This window comes from Ursus maritimus, unplaced genomic scaffold, assembly GCF_017311325.1.
Source record: "Ursus maritimus isolate PB19 unplaced genomic scaffold, ASM1731132v1 scaffold_17, whole genome shotgun sequence".
In the NCBI taxonomy this organism is placed as follows: domain Eukaryota; kingdom Metazoa; phylum Chordata; class Mammalia; order Carnivora; family Ursidae; genus Ursus; species Ursus maritimus.
This window is the reverse complement of record NW_024424119.1, coordinates 53,945,027-53,962,557: the sequence shown is the minus strand read 5'-3', so window position 1 is coordinate 53,962,557 and position 17,531 is coordinate 53,945,027. Positions and strand designations below refer to the sequence as shown.

General features: G+C 56.8%; 1 protein-coding gene and 1 long non-coding RNA gene across 2 annotated transcripts in view; both read right to left on the bottom strand.

Moving 5' to 3' along the window:
- PRRX2 (paired related homeobox 2) overlaps window positions 1-505 on the bottom strand; it is a 52,106-nt gene extending 51,601 nt beyond the window's left edge. Inside the window, exon 1 of the mRNA XM_040632053.1 lies at window positions 229-505. Coding sequence (XP_040487987.1) covers window positions 229-490 — 262 coding nt within the window. The 5' untranslated portion in view covers window positions 491-505. The remainder of the gene's footprint in view (window positions 1-228) is intronic.
- Window positions 506-2,959: 2,454 nt separating this feature from the next.
- Window positions 2,960-17,064, bottom strand: LOC121103113. Its single transcript, XR_005835280.1, has 2 exons — window positions 16,372-17,064; window positions 2,960-3,738 (listed from the first exon to the last, which is right to left on the bottom strand). It is a non-coding gene; the product is annotated as an uncharacterized LOC121103113 (long non-coding RNA).
- Window positions 17,065-17,531: the final 467 nt, after the last annotated feature.

Sequence of the window (17,531 nt, the reverse complement as noted above, 5' to 3'; positions counted from 1 at the left end):
CAGACGCCCTCCACCATCCGCTGCGGCTGCGGGGCCGGCCCGGCAGCCTCACCCTCAGCGGGTCCGGCGCCGCGTCCGCGCCAGCGCCCCGATTCCGTGCCCCCACCCCCCACGCCCCGCCCGGGCCCGGACCCCCGCCGGCCGCGCGCCCCGCGGACCCCGTGCTTCCGTTCCCACGCCCCCGGGCCCCGGTCCCCCGGCGCGGCCCTGCCCGGCGCCCGCACTCACCATCCTGCGGCGCCGCCTCGCTGCCGCTGCTGCCCCCGGACGGCTCCCGTGCCGCGCCCTCCCGCGCCTCGGCCCTGGCCGCGGGGCGCGCCGCCAGCCGCCCGGCCGCCGCCACCTCCTCCAGGTCCAGGAGGTGGCTCACCGTGAAGTTCTTGCGCGCCTGGGCGCAGTCGCCGGGCCCCAGCGCGGGCGGCGGCGGCGGCGGCCCCGGGCCCAGCGGCGGCTTGTCCAGGGCGAAGGCGGCGGCGGCCGTGCTGTCCATGCCCGCGAGGGCCCCGGGGTCGCCGGCGCGGGTGGCAGGCGCGGGTCGGAGCGAGCGCGCCCCGGCCGCCCCGCGCTCGGCCCCGCTGCCCGCCGCCTCCTCGCCCCCCGGCCGCCGCGGCCCGCCCGGCGCTGACGTCGGGGCGGCAAACTTTCTCCCTCCCCTCGGCCGCCGCGCTCGCTCCAAGTTGCTAAAACGCGAGCTCCTCGGGCCACACGCCCCTTCTTGAAGCAGACCTCGCCCCTGCCTCTCCTCCTCCCTCCGCAGCGCCTCGCCCGCCCCCACCCTGCGGCTGCGGGGAGGGAGGGGGGTCCCGCGCCGTGTCCGGCGGGAAGCTGGGGGCGGGGAGAGGGGGAAGGACGGGTGTCCTCCCTTCACCCTCCCCACCCACAACGTAAGGAGTGGGAAAGTGCAGTGTTTGGGGATTTGTTAAATCCCCCAACAAGTGTCGGGGGAAGGCGACAGTGGAGGGGTCAGCACCCCCCCCCTCCGCCGCAGCTTCCATTCACAAATTCCTCTTCAGGGCTGAAGGGGGGCGACTCTGAGATGGTCGACAGGGAAGAGCCGAACTCCCAAGGCCACCCTCATCCCTCCACGCACCCCAACGCCTTCCTAATCTGCCGGAAAGAAGCCGAGGTCCACCCTGTTCACTCTACCTGGCCCCCGGTCCAGAAAGCAGCTCATTCTCAAGCTTCTGGGGTGTAGGCATCCCATGGCCCCCCAACACACACCCCTGGTAGCCCACCTCCAGGATGCTCCAGGTCCTCCCCAAGGAAAATCAAGCCGGTAGGAACGAGTTTTCCTCCAGAAGTCCTAGTTTACACACAGAGAGGATAGACAGCCAGACGACAGCCAGACTGACAGATGGGGGACAAAGTAAGAGAGAGAGGCAGGCTTGGGTCTCTGCTCTTGTTTTTGTTTTTCAAGGAAAGCTCAGAAAAGATGCCCCTGGTGGTGCAGCTGGGACTGAAAGTCCTCCGGATGCCATGGGCCTTTTCCCAGACAGCTGCTGGGGGACCTGGCCCTGTCCTCCTGCCGTCCCTGCACGGCCATCATGTCCGAGTCAGAGAAACAAGCCCTCCAGGAGAAGGCCTTCGGAGTGTCCTTTCTGGGCTCCTACACAGAAAACTGGCCCACTGTGCACCCCTGGGAGCCTGCAGCCTAGAAGATTTCGTTCTGCATGAGTCACTATTTTTTCCCCCTGAGACAATGGACAAACCCCTAAAATGAGGCCAAGTGTCCCGCAAGTGGTGTTGACCGGGGCAGTCCATGGAGGTGCACACATGGGTAGCTTGAGCGTTCGGAGCTGATAGGGTTTTTCTTCCTTGGAAAGCTGTCCCCAAGGAGTGCCCAGTGCGAAAAGCTGGCCAGAGAGGGGGCAGTGCACACAGTGCGTGTGGCTGAATGATTTTCTGAGGGACCGAGCAGAGTGGGGCTGCTACTCGGCTCTGGGAACTCTCTGTACAGGCCCCGCCCTGCCAGAGCGCCCAGCAAGCCCAGTGGGGCTCATCCCAGGAAAAGGGCAGCTCAGTGTTCCAAACAGCTTTGGTGTCGGAGACCAGGTTCCAGGCCCAGCTCGGCCGTGCACCCCTGGGTGACCTCCAACAAGTCACCTTCCCTTTCTGAGCCCCAGCTTCTCCCCTGTCAGATGAGCCACATGAAGTGCCAGTCTCTTGGGCACTACGGGGATTCCGCAGGTGAAACCTTGGGTCCATGGCTTAGAATACAGGGAGGGTACTGTCAGTATGGGCCTGTGGAGCTGGGAAGGGCCTGAGGGACCATATATGTCCCATTCCCTTGGATGGGGAAACTGAGGCAGCAAAGGCAGAGGCTCTTTCCAGAGCTGGGAGAACCACGGAAATTGTTTGGTCCAAGCCCTTCCATTGAACAGGTGGGTAAAGTGAGGCCCAAGGCCGAGAAGTACAGTGGTTGGGTCTCAGTCTTCCTCCATCAGCTCATTCATTCATTCATTCATTCATGCTACACGTACAGAGAGGTCATGTCCTGTATCTCTGTACGATGATGGTGTTGTGGCCCCACGCTTCTGGGTTCAAATCGAGACCTTGTACTTCCTAGCTGTGGGCCTTAGAAGTCTCCTTAGACTGTTTCTCTCAGTGATCTCATCTGTAAAATGGGCTGTTAGGAGAAGTAAGTTGATATAGGTATAGATCAATGGATCGATGGATCGATAGATCGATAGTTCTATCTATATATCGTGGAGCACCTTGCATGGACTGAACACTCAGTGTCAACAATTACTATTTTTGAAACATTTATTCCAAGAGGCGCCTGGGTGACTCAGTCGACTAAGCGTCTGCCTTTGGCTCAGGTCATGATCTCAGGGTCCTGGGATCGAGCCCAGCATTAGGCTCTCGGCCTGCTTCTCCCTCTACCCACCTCTCCCCCTGCTTGTGCTCTCTCTCTCTCTCCTTCTGACAAATAAATAAATAAAATCTTAAAAAACAAAACAAAACAAAAACTCCACATTTATTCCAAGAAGCGGTACAGGGCAGTGATAATAGGAAAGTCAGACTCTGGAGCTGGGGGGACATGGTTGAATCTTTTCCCTGCCACTTACGAGCTGTGTGGCCTTGGGAGGTCACTTACTAGTTCCCTCTGAGGCTGATCCATCATCTGTACGTAGGGATAATAAAGGGACCGACCCAAAGGAATTCCCGTGAATTTGACATCGTCATCATTATTATTGTTGCTGCTGCTGTTGTTGTTGCTGTTGTTGTTGCTGCTGCTGTTGTTGTTACTACCTTTGCCAATCCGGGGGCCGGGGTGGTACCGGGATGGCAGAGTGGGGCAGGAGCCATAGCCTGCTATGACAAAGCTGAGCCCTTGAGCCGGAGCTCCCAGCCTGTTGCAGCCTGGAAATGCACTCAAGGAAACTCTAGTTAACCCCAAGAGGACAGAACTCCTTACCCCAAAGGGAAACAGCTAGAAAAGAAATAATTTCCATGGTGATTTCGATCGATGATCTGATGTTAACGCAGAGCAGGGAACGAGGGCAAACAGGATCCCAGTTGGGAACCTCAGTTCAACAAGGGCTTACAGAACCAGGCGCTGCTCCGGGCAGTGGGGATGGGGAGGAACAGAGGGGAGCAGAGACGGTCCCTGCTTGCCAGAGAAGATTCCATGGAGAAGGAGCTGATCCTTAATTGGTGGCTCTGTTGGAGGCTGGATCCGAGGTCTGACCATGAGCAGGAGTCCGTATTTACCCGCGTCTCAAAAAAGCTCCTGTGCTAAAAAAAAAAAAAAAAAGTTAATTTTCTTATCACAGAAATAAGATGTTTAGTGTGGAGATTTTAGAAGATGTAAATAAAATTAAGAAAATAAACTCACAGGGCGCCCGGGTAGCTCAGATGGTTGGGAGCCTGCCTTTGGCTCGGGTCATGATCTCCAGGTCCTGGGATCGAGCCCCACATTGAGCCCCACATCGGGCTCCCTGCTCAGCAGGGAGTCTGCTTCTCCCTCTCCCTCTGCCCCTCCCCCGGCCTGTGCTCTCTCTGTCTCTCTCTCTGAAATGAATAAATAAAATTAAAAAAGAAAAGAAAAGAAAAATCACATACATCCCACTGTAAGAGCTCTCTGACACACAATAAGTATTCAATCCATTTTTTAAAAGCTGGTTTGGGGGCGCCTGGGTGGCACAGCGGTTAAGCGTCTGCCTTCGGCTCAGGGCGTGACCCCAGCATTATGGGATCGAGCCCCACATCAGGCTCCTCCGCTAGGAGCCTGCTTCTTCCTCTCCCACTCCCCCTGCTTGTGTTCCCTCTCTCGCTGGCTGTCTCTATCTCTGTTGAATAAATAAATAAAATCTTTAAAAATAAATAAATAAATAAATAAATAAATAAAAGCTGGTTTAATGAAAGAGATTGAAGATAACCGCTATATTTATTCAATATGGAAGGCCGAGGAAAGCGATAAGACAAGGAAAAGGAATGAGCTAAAAATAATTTTAGAATCTATCTTTCTAGCTTACGCCTGTATTCTAGACAGACAGAGATCATCAGACACGCCATAAAAGTCAAGCTACGATGTAACAACGTTTTATAAGTCGTTGTACTGTGTCTTGTCCGCCACTGTTTTTAACGAAAGCCCGGTGATACACCATTCCCTACGGCTGCACATCCACACTTCTTTTCTTGATAATAAATACCTGGGGTATCCGGGGTGGTAGGCAGATAACAGCCTCTGAAAGACATCCGGGTCGTAATCCCCGGAATCTGTGGATTTGGTAGCAAATGCAATTAAGGCAGCAGATGGAATGAAGCTTGCCTATCAGGTGACCTTAAGATAAGGAGACCCTTTTAGATTACGGGGTAATCACATGAGTCCTTTAAAGCGAAACCTTGTGAGGACCCCCGTACAGTAAGATCCGTTGCACGCCAGCATCACTGTTACTTCCGGCTCCTTGATGTTGTGGACCAGAAACTTCTGGAAGCCACTGGATGGCAGACACTTCTTTTTCTTGTCACTCTTAGAACCACCGTTGGGCATCAAGAACTGCCCCCGAATCTTCTCTGCATCCTGTGGCCAATGCCAGTGACATTTCACGTTGACCGATCAGTCTCATTGGTTCCAGAGGAACTTCTTGGTTCACTTTGTGATGATCCTGGGCTTCACCAGGGGTCCGAGGGCAGTGTGATGCCGGGGAGTCGATGGCTGCCCCCTCTGTAGGCAGTGCTGAGCCAGAGTGGTAATAATAATTTATTTTAAATTTTGAAAGGCATTCCCTGTTTCAACCTGTATACATTGAATTATCGCTGAAGGTAAATATTTTTGGTATTTAATGACCTTTTGCATCTCTCATTTGTAAGATGTCTGTGTATGGTCACTACCCATTTTTCTCCTGCAATGCATAGCAATGTTATTCTTTGGTCATGACAACCTCGGCAAGACACTGGGCTCTCAATCACTCAAGGATCAGGCCCATTTCACAGATGGGTAAGCAGAGACCAAGGATGACATGGAATCCTGAGGTTCTTCGGGGTCACCTGATCAGCCCCGGTGGCCACATACCCAGGAGCCTCTTCCAAAGGAGACGGTTTCGCGGGGACGGTACACAGAGACACACAGGCTCAACTGTGTTCACTCTTGCGCGTCTGGGGAATCGTAAACACCGCGGGCTGATGTGACTCAGACGTGACCAGGCATGACCGTGACAGATTGCAGGGTTCTGTAAATATTGTGTCAGGCTGCAATCACAGGGGGGCTCCCCATGCAACCTGGACCCCGGTCCACCCTGTGGGAAGTGGAGCCAAGCCCAACGGGAGGGACATCTGGCTCTCCCCCTCAGCTCACTGCCCAGACTTTTCCCAAGCCTCAGTTTCCTCCCTGGGGATCTCCAGCTGGGATATCCTGCTGAAGTGACTGGTTCTCAGCTCTTGGCAGGGGTTGAAATATTACACCCCTTTGAAAAATGTTTCTGCCTCACCTACAAATCCAAAGATAGAGACACGCTCCGTAAGAGAGGGGTTCACATTTTACCAGCGTGACCGTGAGCCAGAGATGGACCGACCAGACTGTCTTACAGCATCCTAAAAACTACCATGCCAGGAGGGGAAACCGAGGCTCAGAAAGCATACGCTCTGTGTCCCGCTAAGTTTGTGAGGCTCCTAACCATCGCGCCATGTTGTTCCACGAGAATTTAGGACTAGGAAGTTCTGCGTTTCTCTTGAAGAATTATGGTCTCTTCTTAAAAAAGAACACAGCAAAAAAACAAAACAAAAAAAACACAACAAGAAAACCGAAATAATGCGACCTGGCCAATCATTGCATTTCCCTTTTTGCCTTGCCAACCAGGAACCCCAGAGCTAATGTGAAGACGTAATCCCGGTAACTTTATCTGTCCCGATGGCAAGCTGGGGTGTGAGCTTCTCTTTTCTTCTCCTTCCACGTGGCACTTTTTTTGTTGTTGTTTTTAAGCCAAATGCAGTCATGAGAAGAGGGGAAACAGTAGGACAAGAAGCTCCATCCCAAACTGACTGCAAATGAGATAACCTGCTTCCTCCAGACCAGAGTCCACATGGCCTTTTTGTTTTTCCATTCTGGTTTTAGATTTTTGGGATGCAGCGGTCTTGTGTTGGACACTTTCGGGCGGGCGGGGTGGGGGAGATGGGTCCCTTCAGGTCCCTTCACCTCTCTGGACTTCAGTGCCCTGGCGTGTCAGCGGGAGGTAAGGACAGGGCCTACCTCACAGATGGAGAGGGCCTGGCACGTGGGAAACTGTTGACAAACATCACCTACGGGGATGAAGAAAAGGCTCTGAACGGTGGGGCTCTGAGGACCTGCTGTCCGGCTGAGAGCCCGAGGGCCCCAGACTAGACTTGGATGGGCCGGCCACTCTGTTACAACAAACACTTCTTCCAAGCCGTGGGCTTTGGGCTGCGGGGACCCACGGAACAACCAGGAGGAGCCCTGTTGGAGAACTCCCTCTTGTTACAAGTGGAGAAACTGAGGCTCAAAGAGGAAAGGACCCATCCCAAACCGGGGGACCCACCTCACGCTGCAGCTGTCTTCTGGAAGACTGTCCCTGGCACTCCAGCCTTGCCTGCTCTGGGAGTCAGGGGAAGGATGCCCGGGGCCAGGGGCACAGGCTGAGACCCAGGGAGCCCTAAGCCTCCTTCACAAAGGTTTCCGGAGCCCTCAGGCCCTGCCCTGGCTCCCTCCCCGGGCCCTGCACCATCTTGCTGTGATTACTTTGCGGTGAGTGGGGTGGGGCGTGTGGGGCTCCTCATTGCACACAGCGTGGGGGGGCATGTGCCACGAAGCCCCGGGGGAGGGGGCGCGGGGGGGTGCTGAGGACAAGGCAGGGATGGAAGGGGGGACGAGGCTTTCAGCTCACCAGCTTAATTGGGGATATAATGGTTATTATTATTTATAACTTGTTCTTGAATCCACGCCAGGAGAGTGTGTTCACAGCCTCCGCAATCCAGGCAGGCGTTAAATAATTAAACCAAGGGCCTAATCGGCGGCGAAACTCCCCACGGGCTTCTGCTTCCTTCGTTCGCTGATTGCTGATATTTGGGGGCTGAAATATGACCATTTTTACCATCAAAGAGATCAGAGTTCCAAAACCGAGAAACGGAAAAAAGGGTGGGGTGGGGGGGGGGGTTTCTGCCAGTTTTCTTTTCCTCTGACTTAGTGGTCTGGTAAAGTTTCTTTAGACATGCAAAGATTTACACACCTTTCTGCAGGGAGCCTTAAATTACTCCCCGAACCCTCACACGTTTCCCCGAGCGCGGGAACAGTAAGTCATTGAAGAATGAACAGGCTTCCCCATAACGGCTCCGGCGGCCTTTGAGAAGGAGAATGTCTAATGACTTTTTTTGAAGTGGAGGTCAAGGTTTTTTAAATAAAACAATCTGTATTAATGCAATTTCCTTTTTGCTGTAGCATTGGATTCTCCCCCCCTCCTTTTTTGGGGGGGAGGGGGGGAGGGGAGGCGGGGGGGGGAAGGGCATCATTTTTCTCCTGCCAGACAATATGTCCCTAATGAGATACATTTATTTAAAACTCTGTATATCATCACCCTGTCAGGCCTGCAAGAGGGACCTCGCGTCTCCCTCTGTGTTTGTTCCAGATTCGTGGGGCCACGGAGGGCCCGAGGCCACTGGTCTCCTGCTCCTTCCCTTCGTGGAGCCTTGACCATTGCATTTTGTGCCCCTGCCCTGCCACCCCACCCCCATCGAATCACCCCGATCTTAGTACAGCCCTTCGGCCTCAGGTCCTTTCCCTTCCCCAACGCCCACCTGCCTCTCCAGGCTCAGAGCTGCTCCCCGCAACTCCTGGAGGCCTTCCTCCCGGCACCAGGTGGAAATGTGGGTCCGCCCCAGACAGAGCTGAGTGCCAGTCCCAGCTGAGCCCTTCAACCCCGAGACTGGGGGCTAGCAACCCAGTTTCCCCAAACCTTCACTTCTTTATCTGCCAAATGGGGCTAACAAGAGCGACCCACTCTCCCTCCCCGGGGTGACCGGGAGGCTGTAAGAAGTTTCTGCCAGGCGTCCCCAGCATCCGCCTGGTCCCCAGCTCACAGTACAAGTCACTTACATGTCATGGTCACCACCACTGTTACTGCTTCCCTAGACCTAGAAGCAGGACCTGTGTCCCCCCCCCACCCCCCGCCCAAGCCAGCTGCGCCTGAAGGGAGGGCTCAGTATCTCTAGGACACGTTTTCATCTAGTGCCTTCCAGTGCTGGGGCCGGGCTGGGGCACGGGCTGGGGCTACAGGGGTGACCCAGACAGCCCAGAAAGAGAAGATAGAGAAGCGGCAAGAAGATCTGGGGGTCGTGGGGTCATGGGGGGAGGGTGTGGGGAGGGCTTCCCTGAGGAAGGGCATTGAGTGGACTCCTGAGGCGCGAGCAGGATTCAGCACGAGAAAGAGGGCTGGGATCTAGGATGGCCAGGCAGGGGACCCACAGAGCCTCCCACCTGACCTCTTCCAAGGGACCTGGGCCCTGCAACAGCATCCTTCTTGGTCTCGCTGTGACTCACTTTCCCCTCCCTGCCAAGCTCTTGAGCTGGATTCACATGATTACATGCCCCCTGCTCGGAGGGCACCAAGGTCATGAAACCCCCGTTCCACAAACGTGTGCCTCCTTCCTTCCTATGCCCAATGGGTCTTGGGGCTACACTGGGGACACGCCGGTTCCCACCCTCAGGGCTCGCAGCCTGAGAGGGAGAGGGAAGTGGTTGTTGGATCTGAGTAGGACTTCAGCACCCTGGGGTGGGGTGGGGTCAAGGGAGTCCCCCACCCCCACCCCTCCACCTCCGGGCTATGTGGGTTACAAGGAAGGAACTGGATTTGGGGGAAGGAAGGGAATTACCCCAGAGTCTGCCTGCCCAGAGTGGAGGACCATGTGCTCCCCCTACAGCCCTGGCTGGCAGGAGCCTCTGGGAGCCTTGCGTGGGCCTGAGGGCTCTGGGACCTGGGGGGTGGGGGGAGGCTTGGAGACCAGGGGCAGGATTGTTAATGAGCTAAGGTGGCTGAAAGAGGGGACTAGGACTTTGCGGATGGCTCAACCATGGGGTCGAGGCTGGGAAGCTGTCCACTCATCCCCACACCTAGGAGTACCCACTCTGGCCCAGCTCAGGGCAGGGGCCTGGGGCCTGGAGGGTTCTGCTCCACAGGGGCAACAGAGAGACCCCAATGCCTGTGTTCCCACCTCCCCTCTCTCGGCTGACTCATTGCCCAGGCATGGGACCCATGGTAACCGCTGCTGACTGCCCAGGCGAGGTCCACTTGTCCCGGCCCCTGCCAGCACCCGGCACCTCCCAGACCCACTGAGCTTCCCCCCTGCCTTCCATACGGCTGCTCCCCAGGGCCCAGCCCAGTGCCTGGTACCAGCATGAAATAAATAGCCACCAAATGAACTAATAACAGAGTGACCCACACAGCATGTCTAGACAGCATCCAGATAGGCCTGAGATCAACCCCCCCACCCCCCTCCCCCGCCCCCACACTGCCATCCACGTGCTCTGTGACCTTAGGCCAGTCACTTCCCTCGCATCTGTAAATGGGGGATCTACGCCTCAGGGCGTGGGGACAATTCACCCCACAATGGGTGTTTCAAGCAGGACAGGGGCTTCGTCAATGCTGGCCACCGGAGCGACTCTTGGCCCGGTGGGTTGATTTCCGGAATCCTCTGGAATTACACTCTTGGTCCGTAAAGCGGGCCTTTACCTCTTATCACTGCTGACACTTCCACAGCCAAATCTCGAGGCACAGCCTGGCCCCACACCCCTTCTTCCCGGCTCTCCCACCCCATCTCCATCTCAGACATCATCTCTGTTCTCTCCCCTCTGTCTGTGTCCCCGCCTGTGGTTTCTCTCCGCCTCTGCCAGGAATCCTATCCCAGAGGAACCAGTACTCCAGGGCTCAACTGTGTTCCTTTTAGGCAGTGAGATGGGAAGAGGGAAGGAGGGAAGGAGAGGGAGAGAGAGGCAGAGAGAGAGGCAGAGAGAGAGAGGAAAAAAATCAAAGCTCACATATTGGTTCCAGATGTGGTCTTCTCTCATAGCTTTCTCCAGCAATTTAATTAAATTCCCCCAGACAGCCAGGAGGGTTTCTTAATGATCAAATTTCCCGGCTCCCCTCCTCGAACGGGCCCACTCTGTCTCCCTGACGGATGGCCGACCGGATTCTTCCTGCGTCCGTTCTGCCAAGCGGGGCCAGTGGGGGTGGAGTGGAGGGCTTTCTGGGGAGCACAAAGGACCCTGTGCCCGCCTCGGCCCTCCCCCCTTCCCCAAGGGATCCGAGCCCTCCCTTGGCAGAGCCTGACCGCGCCTGGCTACAGCAGCTGGAGGGGGCCCAGGGGTCCCTGCCTTTGAGCTCTCTGCCTCTGGGCTGGCCTGCCAGGAACTGATGCCAACCAGGCACCAGCAGGCCTCAGATGGGAGAGTCTCCCGGATCGGGGCTCTGGGCTCAAGGACCAGCCAGAGATGGGGCAGGCTCAGACCTCCTGGGGACCCTCCCCACACCCATTTGGCTCAGAGAGGGCAAGGCCTGGGCCAAGACCACACAGACCTGCTTGTGAGGGAAGGAGAGGCAGAGGCGGGCTGACCAGCGTTTATGAGGTGAGGATATGTCAGGGTGAGGCATGGGTGCTATTTCTTGGGACGGTTCCCCCAGGTGGAGCTAAAGGTCACTCTCAGGAGGCCCCCTGATTTCTGGAGCAGGAAGACATGGAGGCAAGCCCTGAAACCACCATCCTTTTGTGGTGATGGAGACAGTGAGGCTGAGAAAGGGCCAGGCCAGAGCCCGGGCCCCAGAAGCCCTCCTGTCTTGGGGCGAGGGGCCTGAGGGGCTCCGTATGGACTGAATGTCCGGGTCGCCCAAGCTCATATGTTGAAGCCCTAACCTCCAAGATGATGGTGTTAGGAAGTGGGGCCATTGGAAGGTTATTAGGTCAGATGAGGTCACGAGGGCAGAGCCCCCAGAAGGGGATCTGTGCCCTGGCAAGAAGAGGAAGAACATTCTTTGCACGCGCCCACAAGGAAGAGGGGAGCACGTAGCAAGACAGTGGCCACCTACCAACCAACAGGAGAGGCCTCGGGAGGAAACCTGCCTTGCTGGACTTGATCTGGGACTCCCCAGCCTCCAGAACTCTGAGGAATAAATGGCGGTTGTGTGAGCCCCTCAGGCTATGCTGTTTCGTGATGGCAGCTCGAGCAGCTAAGACAGGCTCCGAGCACCTTCTCGGCCTCTCCACCTGGGTTTCTGAGGCCCTGAGGACTCACCCCATCTGGAAGAGCCAGGCACCAGGACCGCCTGGCAGGGTCTGTGTGGAGCAGGGACCATGTCAGGGAGGAGGCTGCCCTTGGAGCAGGGGCTCTGGCCAGCAGGGGCAGGGTTCCTGGGTGCCAGGGTCCCCAAAATGCTCCTTGATGGAAGAGAGCTGATGGAAGGAAGGAGGGAACAAGAGAGTCTTCCCCGGCCCAGCCAAAATCCTACCACCCACTCCTCCTCCCGGCTTCCTGGTCGCTCAGTTTCCCCCCTGAGCCCACAGAGAGTTGGGCCTCTGGGAGCAGAGAATCAGGGCCTTGTCCGAGCAGGCTCAGGTCATGAGGGTCAGGGATCAGGGTGGGGTCAGGGTGTGGGGGAGGGAGAAGGAGAGGAAGGGGGGGGCCAGGGGAGAAGTGCAGACAGGAGGAAGCCTGGGGGCGCCGGTCCCGGGACTGCGGTCCCATTCCCTTCACAAATGGGCCCAGCCCTCCATCTCCGTGCCTCGGTGCCCCTGGGACGTGCCAGGGGCTGAAGCTGGAGGCTGTCCACCAAGCAGAGAAAGCAATATTCGTTGTGGCGGATTGCCACGTTGTCCAAATATCTCACTTGATGGAAACTCAGCCAAATCAGAAGAGGAGAAATAAAAGGGGGGCCTTTCACCCTACTTCCCCCTCAAGGGCCTTATAAGGGACAGACCTGGCTGCTGACAAGGGTCTGGGGTGGGTGAAGGTCCTGGGAATGGAGTGGGACCAACCCCCCGCCCAGGGCTGCCCCCCCCCGCATGTGAGCGTGTGCGTGAGAGAGACAGAGAGGGTGTGAGTGTGTACGATGGTGTGTCTGAGAAAGTATGTGTTCGTGTGAGAGAAGGTGTGTGTGTGAGACTCTGTTGGCGAGAGTGTGACAGGGTGTGAGAATGTCTTGTGAGTGTGACCAAAGTACATGTGTGAGCATGTGTGAGTGTGTGAGCAAGAGTGTGTGCGTGTGCAAGGGCCGGGGCTGGGCCGGTGGCAGGCGTCCTGAGCAGGGGCTCTGAGGAGAGGTTAAGAGCCAGGCTCTGGGTGTGAATCCCGACTGGGCCCCTTGGGAGTTCACTGGCCGTCCGTTGGCCAGTTGTCTCTTGGAGCCTCAGACTGTGACGTGGGAATCCTGCTACTGCTTCCTTCCTGGGTGTTATGACTAGTCAATGAGATCACGCCCGTTGAGCTTCTAATCTAATTCCTGGGATACAGGACGCCCTCAACCAAAGGCCGCCATTGTTCTCAGTGTATCACTCCCCATCAGGCTGGGCCCTGCGGTGCCCCAGAGGACCGGGGAAGAAAATGAATGAAGTGCTAATCCAGGCTGGGAGGGCCCAGAAGAAGGGGATGGAGGGGCCCTCCAGGGCAGATGACCTGTGTGCTGGGAAGGACGTCACCTGACGGCGTTGGGAGGAGAAAGATTCTGTGGACAGAGAGGGGCCTGGCCCCAGTGCTCACGGCCTTCCCTCCAACCCTAGGTACAGGAGGCGTGTGCAGGGCCTGATTCCCCACCTGTGGCTGATTTAGTGTCTTCAGTCTCAGGAAAGACCCTCACCGGTAAAAAGGTAGAAAATACATAGAAACACAAAGATCAAAGTGGCCCGGATCCCAGCACCCAGAAACAGCCGCCACTACTACGTTAGTATGGGGCCATCAACGGTGAGCCCTGCTCAGGACCCGTGCACACATGGGTACACACCCACACACCACTTTTCTTCCTACGTGGGAACCATTCGGTACATACTATTCTCCGACTCGCTTTCTTGAACTGCTACCGAGCAGAGTCTCACGTGAGTCAGTGGTATGCCATTACCACTGTCGGTGTGGACAGCTAGAGAATCCGAACTTCTCTCCCCGTGCTTGTGAACAGGTTTTCATCCTTTGGGACTCACCTGTGCATGTCCTTCACCCATGTTTCGATTAATGTTTTTGCCTTCTTCTTGTTGATTTTTAACAGTTCTTTATATATTAAGGTTATCCCTCTCTGTACGGCGGACAATCAGAGGGACTACCAAACTCCCTGGGGCAGGGGCAGACCCAGCCAGAGTCTGAGCACTGGGTGCTTGGCTCCAGGACCCCCAGCCCGTCTAGGAATCCTGGAATTCGGCGGCAGGAAGTGGCTAGGCCGGTAGGGCAGTGAGAAGCAGTGGCAAGGAAAGAAGAGAGAAGGTTCAGAACTTAAATCAGAGGCTCTGAGTGACAGAGCCTTAATGGGAGACAGATGGAGGAAACAAGGTTGCCCTTGCTGCCAGGAGGGAGGTCAGGGGTCAAGGAGTTTTCTAAAGACAGGAGCCTGGGCGACAGGCAGGCGGCAGGGCCTGGCTCCACAGTGTGGTGCCCAGGGGCTGTGACAGAGCAGGGGTCAAGTCCTCACTGCTGCTTGTGCAGACCCTCTCCGGCCCACACCCGGAGGAGCTGCAGGACACGCCACCCCTGGCCAGATGTAGGGAAGAGCACCCCCACCTCCAGACCTGGGTTGGAGTCTCAACCTAGCTGTGCCACATTAGGCAAGCCTCCCAACCTCTCTGAGCCTGTTTCCTTGTTTGAAAAATAGTATAATACCATCATTTACTTAATGGGATGGATTGAGATTAGCACAGTGCTTGACACATCAGAAAGGTTCAGTATATAAATGTTAACTCATTACAGTTCCTTTATTGGTCACAAGACTATTAGAGTTTTCTTGTGGGCAGAGCCCACCAGCAACATCAAGGACCTCTTCACTGGCTCTAAGACTGTCGGAGCTGAAGGGCCTTTGGGTTACAGGTGAGGAAACTGAGACCCAGAGACCAGAAGGGCCACGCCTAGGGTCATCCATCAGAGCGGTCTTAACTGTGTCCTCCAAAGAGACATGTTCAAGTCCCAGCCTCTGGTACTTCTGACTGTGATCTTATTTGGAAATAGGGTTTTTTTGGTTGGTTGGTTGGTTGGTTGGTTGGTTTGGGATTTTTTGCAAAAAAATCAAGTTAAAATGAATTCCTACCAGATTAGGGTGGGTCCTAAATCCAACGACTGGTGTCAGTTAGAAAGGACAAGGAGATTTGGACAGAGCACAGACACAGGGAGGAAGGCCACGTGAACACAGGAGTGTGCAGAAATGGGAGTGGAGGGGCGCCTGGGGGGCGCAGTCGCTGGGCGTCTGCCTTCGGCTCAGGGCGAGATCCCAGCGTTCCGGGATCAAGCCCCACATCGGGCTCCTCTGCTGGGAGCCTGCTTCTTCCTCTCCCACTCCCCCTGCTTGTGTTCCCTCTCTCGCTGGCTGTCTCTCTCTGTCAAATAAATAAATAAAAAATCTAAAAAAAAAAAAAGAAAGAAAGAAATGGGAGTGGAGCCTCCACAAGCCAAGGAAAGCCCGGGGCCACCGGAAGCTGGCAGAGGCAAGAAAGGAACTTTCCCTAGAGTCTTTGGACCGAGCGCCGTCCCTGCCTGCTGACGCTGATTTCAGGCTTCCGGCTCCCAGAACTGGGAGAGAATATGTTTCTGCTGTTTCCAGCCGCCCAGTCTGTGATGCTTTGTTTTGACAGCCTTAGGAAATGAGTGGAGCCAGGCAGAAGCAGGCCTCAGCCCAGGCGATCCCCTCAGGTCTGTCCTGGACCCCACTCTAAACAGGCCTCCTCACCACATACCTAGGGGCGCCCCAGCCCCCTGACCTGTGCCACGGAGCAAGTGACCATGAAACAAGTGGGAAGGGCTGAGAAGCCTCTGGGTGGCCTGTCGGCTGCTACACCACTCAGGACCTTGGGATCGAGAAGCAGGGTGTGGACCCTTAAAATAGGGGTAGACATTCCCAACCCCCCCCCAGGGTAACACCTGGGGAGACTGAGGCACACCGGAACAATTGCCCCATTTAGATGCTCATCGTTGCCAGATGGGAGTTTGGGTCCAGGTTCGCAATCATCTGATTGTAATACAAGATAAGATGGAAAGCTCCATTATCAGCGGGAGCAGAATTTCCCAATGTCACTCAAGAAGACACTTCTTGGGGTGTCTGGGTGGGTCAGCCAGTTAAGCGTCTGCCTTCGGCTCAGGTCACGATCTCAGGGTCCTGGGATCAAGCCCCGCATCCGGCTCTCCACTCAGTGGGGAGTCCGCTTCTCCCTCTCCCTCTGCTGCTCCCCTGGCTCATGCTCTCTCTCTCAAATAAATAAATAAAATATTTTCAAAAAGGAGGGGGGGGAGGGAGGGAGAGGAGGAGGAAGAAAATACTTATTTCCTGGAGGGAGAACCCAGGCAGGCACGTACCGGGAGCCATGGACCGGGTGGTCTGCAGCCCCTTGTGCCAAGCCCAAGCTGCCCACCCCCACCCCTCCTTCTGGCCCTTCTAGGCAATAGAAGCAGAGGCAACAAGGTGTTTTGAGTGCCCAGTGGGGACTTTGATAGTTGGTCATTTGATCTGCACAACAACCTTGTAAAGGTAACAACAATAATAGCCAGCTTAATTATGCAGTCCCTGCTGCATACTGGCCCCTGCTGGGTCCCCATAGCCAGACCTGAGGGAAGTGCTTTGGCTTGGGTTTCCTTGGTAAATCTGGTCTGCTCTTGGCGGAGGGGGGGGGGGGGGCCAGAAGGGACACATCGGATTGTCTTCAAATGCCTTTCTAGACCTTTTCTCCTTACTCAACAACTCTCACCTCTGGCAGGTGTCAGATGGCAGAGACTTCCAAAGGGCGCATTGGCGGGGTGGGAGGCCAAGGAGCGAGGTGAACGTTGGGATCTGCACGCCTGTTCAGAAAGGACTTCTCAGAATCATGAGGACATCAGGGCTCCCATGTGGGACTCGAGGTGGTCGAGGTTCGAAGTGGGTGGCCTAAGGGAAGATAGATGCCTAAACCCCAGAAAGTGGCCCAGGCTTGGGTTCCTTCCGGCTAGACTCCACGTCCCTGACACTAACAGAGCTCTTGATCCAAGATCTTGGGTGGGTGCGATTACTCCGTTTTACGGATGAGTATATTAAAGTTCATGAGTCCATCAAGGCAGAGAAGTGGAAGGAGCTGGCAGCCTGCAGGGCCAGGAGCTCCGGGGGAAAGAGAGTAGGGAATTGTCCCCGCCGCCCAGCGGGGTGGGTGGGCGTCCACTCAGCGTGCGGGGAGGCGAGAGCCAGGCCACGCCAGAAGGAGCCCCGGTCCGATCCGAGTCCGGGGCGGCTCGGAGGTCCCCGGGATTCGAGTCACCTCCACCGCCCCGGGAACTTGCGCAGCGGCCGGTCGGGGCGCGCAAAGGGCGGAGCTCGGACGGCGCCCAGCGGCCGCGGGCGGGATCGCAGGGCGGAGCAGGGCCGAACAGGGCCAGGGCTGGCAGAGGTGGGCCTGACTTGAGCCGAGATCAGGTTTACCCCCGGGGTCCGCACCCTCCACTCCCCCATGGCCGGCCGGGAGGATAACCCCGGCTCACATTCCGGGTCGCGCTGCGGTCCTCCCAGCCCACAGGGGGCGCTGTCGCCAGAGGTTCCTTTCCTGGCCGGCGCGGGCCGGAAGTGTGAGGGTCACTTCCGGCGCGGAGAGCGGGGTGGGCGGTGGGGCGCGGGGGCTGGACCAGCAGAAGCCAGGTCAAGCCCGCGGCCGCACGGTCGCGCTCTGTCGGCTTCTCGGCCTCGCCCGAAGGTGCGGCTGTCCTGCCGCGCCCCAGGCCGCCGCGATGCCGTTCCTGCACGGCTTCCGGAGGATCATCTTCGAGTACCAGCCGCTGGTGGATGCGATTCTGGGCTCCCTGGGGATCCAGGACCCCGAGCGGCAGGAGCCCCTGGCCGGGTAACTAGCTTCCTTGGCGCCGGTGGGCCGACCCGGCGCTGCTC